Source organism: Colletotrichum destructivum, chromosome 9, assembly GCF_034447905.1.
Source record: "Colletotrichum destructivum chromosome 9, complete sequence".
Taxonomy (NCBI): Eukaryota; Fungi; Ascomycota; class Sordariomycetes; order Glomerellales; family Glomerellaceae; genus Colletotrichum; species Colletotrichum destructivum.
The window spans coordinates 1,476,953-1,486,910 of NC_085904.1; the positions used below are offsets into that span (position 1 = coordinate 1,476,953).

Below are 9,958 nucleotides of genomic sequence, written 5' to 3' on the forward strand. Positions count from 1 at the left end.
CATCATGCCTTCAGCACCCGCTGCAGCTTGAACCTCTTCAACTTCTCCGCCGTGTAGTAGTAGCGGAACTTCTCCACCTCGGCCCATTCTTCCGGGAACTGCTTCTTTGCCCATGCCTCGAATTCACGCTGGAGCCCTTGGCCAGGCAACGCGTTGAAAGGGATGCCAAGTCTGTTGGGAAGTTAGCTACCAAATCAGAAGAGATAGTTGAAAGGGGGGTTGCTGTTAACTCACGTCATCGCATCAGGCCCATACCCTACAGCTCGCTTCATGGTCCTGATTGTGCTCTGCACCTCCTGCAAGTTGCCATTGCCTGCGAGACCGCCGCAATAGGCAGCAAACACCGCTGGAGGAACGTCGATCTCCATCTTTTCAATCTTGTTCCAGATGTCCCGGGCAATCTGGTCGCCAAAGGCCTTGATTTCGCAGAGGAAGAACACAATCTCGAGACTGTTGTATGATGGGCCTTCTGCCGACCGGACGATGTCCTGCCAGAACTCCAGCCCGAGACTTGGTTTTTGGCATGCTCCGTAGGCAATCATCAGGGCGTTAAACATCTTGGTGCTTGGTTGAATCTTGGTATCCATCTTCAACATGTTGTGAACTAGTCCGAGGCTGTCCAGATCGGGACACCGGCCCATGCCCTCGAGACATTGCACGTAGACATCGCTGGTCGGGTGGAACGTTGGGTTGACATGCTGACGCATGTGACCAAAGACGTGAATTGCCATATCGGGCCGGTTGCGGTCGAAGAAGGCGTTCATGAGCTGGACGCGACTCTCGACGCTGGTTTCCTGGAAGTATTGCCGTAAGATTGAGTAGGCATCCCAAACCCTTGCAGTGCTGTTCTTTTTGTCCAAGCAGTACGCCACAAAGGCGTCCCTGACAGACCGCCGTTGTTCGTTGCTGTGCTGGAATACATTGAGTGACAGTGTGTCCATGACCTCAAACTGCTGGTCGTTCTTGAGAAAAACGGTGCACAACGCGACCACTGTCTCTGGGTCCAGCGTCGCGACACGTTCCTCCAGGATATCCAGCATCTCGCGTATCGCCTTGAAATCCAGTTTCGTTTGGTAGCACAGCGCCTGGAGATACCTGTTAACCAGGGGTAGATCATCCTCCCCGCTGACCTCTGTCTTTGGGAGCTGCATATATGCTGCCCTTGCTCCGGCCAAGTCTTTTGCCCGGATCTTGAAGTCCATCTGGAGAAGATATGTCGTCGCATCAGGCCGAATGCCGAGCTCGGTGGAGAACGAAACGAGTCTGTCCGCCAGGTACGGATCGTTCTTCTCAATCGCAACCTCCAGGAGACCGTTGATGGTCTCTATGTCCGGAAGGACAGAGCTGTCGTCGGGGTTATGGCGGGCAACGACATCAAACATGCCCTTGATATCATCAAGTCCCTTTCCCATGGATAGTACTGCCCACTGGTAGATGACGTCCCAGTGCCCCTTGCTCGGATTCGCGTCGACGAGCTTCTTGAAAATTGGTGCAGTCCAGCCACGTTGGTTGGTTCGGACCGAGAAGTGTAGAATCTCTTTGAACGTTCTAGGGCTCGGTTGTTCGTGGTTCAGGGTCGGCCTCAGAAACCACTTTTTCGTTTCCAAAACGTTGTCTTTTTTTGCATAGAAGACTGTGATGACCTCATGAATGCTGGACGAAAAAGGCAGCCCAAGCTGCTCGGCTTTTGCGACAGCAGCGACCAGCTCTGCCTCGTGTCCTTCCTCCGCCAGACCCTGCAGGACGTTGACCCAAAGGTTCTGCGCGTTCGATCGCGCTGCCTCTGGTAGCCGGGTCCAGTGATCTTGCAAGGCCGCGAAAGCTTCGGTTGATGCGCCGAATAACGTCAAAGCGACAAGGTACGACTCGAAATCTTCAGCAGCGCCAGGATCTGTCGGATCCAGTGCCCTTTCCGCCTTAATGACATCATACAAGAGCCTGGAGAACTCCAGATGGTCTTTGGTATCTTCTTTTGGAAGCTTCAACAGCGCCTCCCGTATAGTCGTCAAGTCGGTCAATGTCAACCCCGGCCCCGGCTCATCGTCCTTGTTCTCGACCAGATATCTCAACAGGTTTCGGCAGTGCAGCGCTTGGGTACTGTTGACTACGACGTTGTAGCGCAGCTTGTAGCCAAAAAGGTCCCGGAGCGCTTGAACCAGATCCGTCCTCGTCGGTGGCCGTACGCTCTCCAGAAGGTGGTTTCTCCACGTCAGGACCGCCGGCCACCCGGGCTCATACTCTGGCTTCTTGATCTGTCTCGGGGGCTTCTGCAGTATGCCGAAGAACGTCCGGCGCGGGGCTCGTCGGGATAATGATATCGTTGATGCTACCGGGAGCTGAGTACGCCGGCAGGCTGGCCGAGAGAGAATCGAGCACGCGGGAACGCATCCATTCGGAACGAGTACCCGTCGGGAGACATGGCGGGCTATTTGCGCCCTCATAGTGTGGGTTCAGTGCTTCGATCGAAGGGTTCTGCGAGATCAATTAGCTGGGGCCAATCATGGTAACAAAGCCTCAGCGCGACGAACCTGGGCATCTCCGGGCCAGTTTACTGTATGCGCGGCATGTGGTAAAGCTCAATGCCCGGCTGCCAAAGCTCTCGAAGATTTGCGATTTGGAATTTGGACATACTGGAGCTTCGGGACTGGGACAGCGCGGTAGCTGCCACCAAAATGCGACCCGCGCGTGGAGGAGTTCCCGCAGATTAGCCGAGATTAGTCATCCCCCGCATCTTGCACTGCTCAGCACCTACGCTATTAGTTGAATCAATGATGTTTTGATTCACCCAGGACCTCGCGATATTCAACATGAATAGCTGAAGTGTAAGTAGACGGAACGATTGATTCGAAACCCTTTCGGTCGTTGTTTTTTCCATCAGTCCCGATCGCCCGCCGTCGATACTCTGGTAGTCAACTCTCTGGCCATGACCCAAAATCCAAACCATCACTTCTCTCAGTTATTTATCAGAAAATGGACCAAGTCACAGTAAAACAATCCTCGTAAGGCCCCCCCCATTCTTGTTCGTTCGAAAGAAAAATTGCTGTTATTTTCTTTTGGAGATATGTACGTTAGAGAAATAACCAAATGCCCATAAGTAGGTTGCTCTGAACAGAAGCAAATGCCACAGCTCGATCCAAGCTACAGAGATGTTTGCTATGGTGCCCATCTCGCAGCCTGGATATATCGAGTCGTGAACGAGACTTCATACGCTGTCGTCGTTTTGCTTCAAGGTTGGGATGACACCACGTTACGGAACGGTCGTCAAGTTGTCATGCAACCCAAGTGAGATCTCGATTCCAAGCGGGAATAATTCAGACGACCCGGAGTGTTTCCTCCTGAACCGCGAAAAGGAACCACTATGCTTGACCGTAGTTCCATGCGAGATCGGTCGATGGCCAGAAGAGGCAATTTGATGTCAAATGATCTTTTCCAGCACGCTTATCACTTATAAATGTTGTCGTTTAGTAAGAAAGAGAGATCTCCCTCGGCATCAGCCTTGAGTTGCATGAAGCAAGAACACGCTCAGACCTACCATGGAGCGATGAAGTAAGTCAGTGCGCCCCCAGAAATCGCCAAGATGGCATGAAAGTGAATCATTCGAGGCTATAATGAGTAAGAAAACCTGCTTCAAGCCCCGCCTCTTTCGGCTTCTCATTAGATGCAGCTTGCACCGGATCTCAAGGCTTGTATCGCGACTTGCCTTGAGTAGCAACCATTTACAACAAGAGCGAGCAAATCTTCCGAGATGCTGTGTCTAGGTGAGCACCGTCGTCCAAGTCTTCCATTACCTGCTTACCTACTTCGAGCAGTTCTCCTCTGAAAGTCGGCAAACAGATGAGCAGTTACTGTTTCGTTACCGAGCACGATCCAGCGCAGTCCGCAGGAAGCCGACAAGCTGCCAGTCAGCACCTCGGCCACCAGCATTTAGGGGCGACAGCTCTCGTTAGCCAGATACCTGGCTATACGAGTCTCTCCCTAGCTACATGCCCGGGCACAATCCCAATCACGACGCTATTATGAAGTCACAGCCAAAGACACAACAGCAACAACAACAGCAGGCAAAGAAGAAACTCGGAAGCCGGAACCCCCAGTGCTACTTCTGCTGTTGCTGCTGTTGTGGGCTCGTCCTTACCTTGGTCGTGCTAACATGCGGCTTCTTATCTTTCATGTTCACCATCCTCCCATTGCCGGATACTGTAACTCCGGCATTGTAGGACACGACTGAGGAAACACCCTCCGGCTTGTTGCTTACTTCTTTTTCTCTCCCTTCCCCCTTTTTTACCCTTTTTCTTTCTTGGTCTATCATGACCGCACCTTCACATCGTGGCCCCATGAGATGACGTCGGCTCTTCGAAGGCTACCACTCCCTTGTGATCAGCCAACAACAAGATCGTCGGAGAAGATACCCCGTTTTGATCGGTGTGGACATTGGAGTCGAAGTTGCGCACCCGTCCATCAGTAAACCCGTTGGCGTCTTCCTCACAATCTCTTGCGGCCTTACACGAACGAATACACAACTTGTTAAAAAAAAGACATTATCGGTATCGCTATCTCAACCCGTGGTCTTCCACAGTCAGTTCGAGGTAATGGATAGTCGACGCTGCGCCCGGCTCATGTGGGTTCCGTCTGCGGTTGCAGCAAGCCCTTCCGTTCGTCTATGAGAACGACGATTATAGCGTCTTCGGTGTATTCTCTCGCTTCATTCTCAGCCTTGGGAGTGCTGTTGGTGGTACACTGTCGTCGGATGGGCCAAAGTATGCCAGACTGGGTTCGCTCCCATAGTCCCACTCATCGGGACTCTTGTCTTCTTCCAAACCCCACTTCGAAGTCTAGACGTTGACGGCAGGCCGGATGGTTAAGTTCGGATCCCATTCCCAAACACATTTGTCTCGATCCCGGCGCATAATCCTCTTCAAGACTGAGACTCTCACTGCGGCTCTTTCTTCCCTCCAGTCATTTGGCCATTTCCCCTTTCTCTTCCTGGCTCGATTTCGGTCCGTTTCGGAGAATCGATGTTGTCGTTTTCGGTATAGACACCATGTCGACGTTCTTCATCCTTCGTTCGAGAATCGCCGGTCGGGTAACATCAAGACAGACTCTCTGGCGTCTTCGTCTGCTACGACCCCAGCCTTCCGTCCAACACGTGTGGTTGATATCTCCGCTCTTTCCATTCTCCCAAAGCCTCTCTCTTGTTACAATTATTTTCCTCAAGCGTTGTTGCGGCGGATGCTTTCTTCATATCAGTCCGAATGTCCATGGCTGCGTCTTCCCTCACCAAGATGGTGCCCTGACCGTCGTTGTGGAATTGTCGTTTGCGGGTAGAGTTGTCGTCGCGTCGACCTTCACAGGCGTTCTTCAGCGGAGTGTAAGGTTGCTTCGAAGCCCGTCCCGCCTAAACATTTCCCATCTGTCGAATGCTCCTCTCCCCAAGAGGCCATCGACCGGCGAACCGGTTACTCTCCGCGCAGAATACCCCTGGGAATCGACTCGAAACTCATCAACGCCGCACGTGTTGATATCGAAAGAGCTAACAGAGCATAGTGTGTCCTCAACGTCGAAGAGGATATGTCGAGGAAGGGAGAACCAAGAGCTATATATACATAGGAGCGGGAGGGTAGGAAAAGCAAGCAAGCAAGCCGCGCAATGCTATGAGGGGCAAAGAGCTAGAATGCTGGGGGGTTGTTGTACAAGATCCATCACACTCCGGACGATCTTGTCCCGTCGTCGACTAACCCGCTGCTGCTGTCCGACATGACGACGGTCTCCAGCTAGTAGTGTTGTATATCCCTCACACTCGGTCAAAGACAACTCGTCCGGTAACCGAGGAGACCGGACCAGGAAGAAAGAGATGGAGTGAGATGATGGGTAAATGCATGATGGAAGGTACAGAAAGAGACGAGGTGCTCACCGACTCACCACAATATAGTCCTGTACGTTTGATTCGCACCCCCCCGGAACCATGTTGCTCTTCTCTAGTTCTTTCCTCTAATTTGTCGAGCTTGCTAGTGATTGGACCCGAGTCCAAGCTTGCGTAGGCTTTTAGCTCGTAACCCCCTACCCCTCCTCTCATTCCTGCTTCTCCATTGTTTGTCCGGGCGCGCGTATATTGACTTGAGCTTTTGCTTAGGTTTCCTCGTCTTTTCCTTGTCGTCCGTCTCTAGTCCGCGCGGCATCCTTGATCATGGGGGCGTGAGACTGACTTCTGTATGGCTGGATGAATACGGGGAAAGTCGAGTTTGTCGACGGGCATGAGAGAGGGTGTGGAAGAATGCCTCCTGTCCACGTTTCATAGCTGCAAGCGCAACTCATGGTTACTGGCTGATGTCGACTTTAGGCGCCCCCTCCAGGTCGACTTTGGGCTCCGTGTTTTTCCTTCTGTCTCCGACCGGGTTGGATCACTATCCAGTGATGGGTTTCAGACTGACGTCGAGTTGGCGTAAGGCTTGTTGAAAGGTTGAAAGACCTCAACGAGAAGAGAACCCGGGCTCAGTAGGGATGAGTTGATCGAGGAGAAGAGGTGGGAATCGAAAACAAACAAGTGGCGGGCAGCAGCAGAGGGAGCAGCAGCAAGAAACACGAGGCGGGTCGAGGGACAGCACGAGAGATGGAGACGGAACAGGCTAAGCCCAGTGCTGCCATCTGGACGTCGTCCTGATGCCGGTGATCCGTGGGACAATGATCGGCAGTTGACGGTTGACGTCTCGCCCGTGCGCCGACACTCACGCTCCTTCACGCGCACGCGATGGACTCGGAGAGCAGAGTTTCGGGTACGGACTGGCCTGATATCGCCGAGTCGACGAGGCAACCGGCCCACGTCAAACACACAGAAGCATGCAGTTACCGGACGAGACGACTAGGAGGACCAACGCAGAAAAACAACCCACCATTTGAAATACTATAGACCGACGCACTTGGCTCGCCAGGATCATTACGAGATGCAACCCGGGATGTTAGCCAGCGTAGACCATGTACGGCTACATGAACTTGCGAGACGACTGGAGTCAGGATACAGAGAGATACAGAGAGACACAGAGAGAGACAAGAAGCTGCGGCTAACCAGCGTCGTCAACTGCAGACGCGTGGCACGACACGCGCAACTCCGGGACACCGCGACAGTGCTTGCTTTTCTGCAGCCAAAAAAACAGACACCAGTATTCTTCCCTACTTCGCCCCCTTCGTCCCCGGTGATGGCGCCTCCTCCGCCCCCATCAGGAGACCAGGGAAAGGAACGGACAAGGCAAAGCAGGCCGGGGAAGGTTGTTGAGGTTGAAGCAGGGGCAAGATCGCCCGGCAACTCGCACACAACGACACTCAACGGATCGTGATCCCGGCAGGTGTGTGATGCACTTTACAGACATATCGCCCAAAGGAGCGAGGATGTAACGGACAAAGGCGTCTCTTACTGGCACCCCAATACCGGTCAGCTCGGGCACGAGGACTCGGGACCGGTGGCTGGTCTACGGACTTTGACGGAGTTGTCGTCGATATCGAAGTGTCCGGACGACTGAATCGACCAGCAATCCCGAATGTTTCTAGGGTCTGTCTGACATTGAGCAACGGGGGGGAGTGGCCGAAACTTTGCCTCACATGGAGCAATGCAAAGCAAGTAGCACCTTGTTGAGAGTCAATTCGACATTGTGTGCCTGTTCTCTCTCCATGGCAACAATAGTCGACGTCGGACATGTTCGCTGCCGCACCACCGTCCCGTTGTCTCTCACGAAGCGCCGACCCGCCGAGATCAGACTGGACGAACCAAAGCACCCCCTGGCAATCCTATAGATACCGGGAAAAAGGGATGCGAACGGCCGGCGGCGTCCTTCGTGGCATCTTACAATCACCGTCTCCGTCGTCCCATTCCTGTGCGACCCGGGCGACATGGAAGTGCGCCGCGCATACATCCGTTAGGGGGAGGGAAACGGAGCCACCCAAACCTATCTACCTACCCCGGAGACTCGTCGTCGACATTGCGGCTCGTCTATTATGCTCTGCAGTCCTGACGACCTGCTGCGCTAGCCTGCAACGGGTTTCTTTGCCGGCTGTAGGTCGCCCTAACAAGTGTCCAGCTTGCCGCATAACATTGCTTTTTTTCCCTACACGGGATCTTTTCTCTTAACGCCGGAGACGGTAGTGCGCGTCAAGTCTGTCCCGTTGACGGCCAGGGCCTTTGTAGGATGAGTCTTCAAGGTCCGGATACTACTTCACGTCGACGCCATCGAGAGATAGGTTGCCCGGGGAGTCCATGCAAGGGAGACAGACAGGCGGAGCGCGGTAGGAACAGACCCAAGTTCCCGCTCTGCATGAACGACGTCCGCAGAATCGAGGAAGGGTGGTGGTTGTGGTAGTGGTGGTTGTTCAGGAACGTCGTCCGTTCCGACGATACAACAATAAGATCTCGTCTCAAGATCACGCAGCTACTGCGTCCGGTGTGTCCAGTCCAGTCCATTCAGACGTTGCTTTTCCTCGAGAACATGGGGGAAGCAGAAGACGGCGTAGGCGATGTCGATGCCCGACAAGTCTCTGAGCAAGTCCGGGAGTAGTTGCAGGCGCAGCGACCCTTCAGTTGGGGGTCCGACGTCCCCAACTCCGTGATTGTCCGTGGGCACTGCCGCAAGACATACAGACAGACTTCGGGTTTGACAAGGAACAAAACCCATCCCTTGATCTCCAGCGCTTTTAGAGAAGCACTAGCTACGGCCATTGCAACTTGCTTCACGAAGAACCCGAAAACCAGCAGCCGATCGCGCCCTCTTTCCTCGATAACAGAACGTCGTCACCCTTCCCCTCACTCACCCTGACAGAGGTCGCTCTGCTTGCGGGCTTCTCGGTCAACTCGAGCGAGTCTCGCACCCGGCGCCCCGGCAGGGAGGGAGGGAGGGAGTGGGGCACAGAGACGCCGATCGAATCGGCATCGGTCGGTCATCTCGGTCGGTCTTTCGGTGTCCCTAGGAAAGCTTGCACTGGCGCCATCACTCGATGGAGGAACAAAGTGATGGGAGGGGGATACAAGAGAGCGCGCAGATGTATTTCCCAGCCCTGTGGAACGACAGATCTGCCGACGCTTCGCTCGGACAGCGTCCCGTCGGGCTTCAACCGATGCACTTGCATCGACTCGCCCACCCTCGACTAGATGGGCTCTGACACCAGATGGAGAAAGAAAATTAACAGCCTGTGGGTAGCGCCGGTCTCTAGACCGTCCCTCTCTCGACATTCTACACGATGCCCCTCGAACGATGCCAAAGCCAAGAGCTGAAATCGATGACGACTCTATCAACCGGCTTTCCCTCGCATGGGGGACAAGTGAGCCTAGCATTAGGTATCGAAGCCCCCCCTCCCTCCATTCGAACTCGAACTCGACCCAATGGGTGGGCAACGGCGTGGGTGTGCGTGTAGGGGGTGGGGGGAGAAGCAGGAGCATCCCCCGTAGGAAGAATCCATACTATTTGGGTGGTCGCTCAAGGTGTGGTGCTCTTGTCGCACGACGATGCCGGCCTCGGCCGAACGACGCCTTTGCGAAATGTCGTGCAGGGCCGTTGGCGCCGTCCCGCGGGCCCTCTCTGCACCCGAGCGGAAGGGCGTGACCTCCCCCAAAGACCCTCTTTTCTCCCAACGCGGATCCGCCAGCTCGTGCGGGAGAGAGAGAGAGAGAGAGAGGAAGAAAGAGAGGGAAATAAGGATGACGAAACGGACGACCCAAGTCCTCTCACGACACGACGCGAACAGACAACGCAGCCGAACATGGATGGGAAGCGAGACCCGCAGGAGGGCAGAGGAGGATGAGGTCTAAGACAAGACGGTTCGATTGCATCAACACATTGGTTGACAGAGGAAGAAGGCTGGTCTGAACTCCCTAGTCCAAGGGAGAGAGGCAAGGTGAATGACAGACAGCCTTGCCATCCATAGTCATCATCATCATCATCAACACTGTCGCCTGCGATGCCAGACGACAGGGCCATCATCA

The 9,958-nt window shown here is 54.3% G+C and overlaps 5 protein-coding genes across 5 annotated transcripts; 3 read left to right on the plus strand and 2 right to left on the minus strand.

The window, feature by feature from the left end:
* Position 1: 1 nt before the first annotated feature.
* Positions 2-2,631, minus strand: CDEST_13587 (Putative tetratricopeptide-like helical domain superfamily). The gene is made up of 3 exons (XM_062929743.1): positions 2,529-2,631; positions 235-2,472; positions 2-171 (listed from the first exon to the last, which is right to left on the minus strand). The coding sequence occupies exons 2-3, from the start codon at positions 2,439-2,441 to the stop codon at positions 3-5; spliced, it is 2,376 nt and encodes a 791-aa protein (XP_062785794.1). The 5' UTR covers positions 2,442-2,472; positions 2,529-2,631; the 3' UTR covers position 2.
* A 147-nt stretch (positions 2,632-2,778) lies between these two features.
* Positions 2,779-4,558, plus strand: CDEST_13588 (uncharacterized protein). The gene is made up of 4 exons (XM_062929744.1): positions 2,779-2,999; positions 3,099-3,612; positions 3,665-3,758; positions 3,810-4,558. The coding sequence occupies exon 4, from the start codon at positions 3,835-3,837 to the stop codon at positions 4,018-4,020; it is 186 nt and encodes a 61-aa protein (XP_062785795.1). The 5' UTR covers positions 2,779-2,999; positions 3,099-3,612; positions 3,665-3,758; positions 3,810-3,834; the 3' UTR covers positions 4,021-4,558.
* Positions 4,379-6,180, plus strand: CDEST_13589 (uncharacterized protein). The gene has a single exon (XM_062929745.1). It carries the CDS (start codon positions 5,039-5,041, stop codon positions 5,753-5,755), a length of 717 nt encoding a protein of 238 aa, XP_062785796.1. The 5' UTR covers positions 4,379-5,038; the 3' UTR covers positions 5,756-6,180.
* A 1,397-nt stretch (positions 6,181-7,577) lies between these two features.
* Positions 7,578-8,117, plus strand: CDEST_13590 (uncharacterized protein). Its single transcript, XM_062929746.1, has 2 exons — positions 7,578-7,701; positions 7,743-8,117. Exons 1-2 carry the CDS (start codon positions 7,588-7,590, stop codon positions 7,995-7,997), a joined length of 369 nt encoding a protein of 122 aa, XP_062785797.1. The 5' UTR covers positions 7,578-7,587; the 3' UTR covers positions 7,998-8,117.
* Position 8,118: 1 nt separating this feature from the next.
* On the minus strand, positions 8,119-9,949 carry CDEST_13591 (uncharacterized protein). Its single transcript, XM_062929747.1, has one exon. It carries the CDS (start codon positions 8,652-8,654, stop codon positions 8,412-8,414), a length of 243 nt encoding a protein of 80 aa, XP_062785798.1. The 5' UTR covers positions 8,655-9,949; the 3' UTR covers positions 8,119-8,411.
* Between the last annotated feature and the right edge of the window lie 9 nt (positions 9,950-9,958).

Coding starts and splice junctions, on each gene's coding strand:
- CDEST_13587 (XM_062929743.1), bottom strand. CDS start 2,441: ATGAGGGCGCAAATAGCCCGCCATGTCTCCCGACGGGTACTCGTTCCG. Junction 172..234: donor TATGGGCCTGATGCGATGAC/GTGAGTTAACAG, acceptor ACTTCCCAACAG/ACTTGGCATCCCTTTCAACG.
- CDEST_13588 (XM_062929744.1), top strand. CDS start 3,835: ATGAGCAGTTACTGTTTCGTTACCGAGCACGATCCAGCGCAGTCCGCA.
- CDEST_13589 (XM_062929745.1), top strand. CDS start 5,039: ATGTCGACGTTCTTCATCCTTCGTTCGAGAATCGCCGGTCGGGTAACA.
- CDEST_13590 (XM_062929746.1), top strand. CDS start 7,588: ATGGAGCAATGCAAAGCAAGTAGCACCTTGTTGAGAGTCAATTCGACA. Junction 7,702..7,742: donor ATGTTCGCTGCCGCACCACC/GTCCCGTTGTCT, acceptor CGCCGAGATCAG/ACTGGACGAACCAAAGCACC.
- CDEST_13591 (XM_062929747.1), bottom strand. CDS start 8,654: ATGGGTTTTGTTCCTTGTCAAACCCGAAGTCTGTCTGTATGTCTTGCG.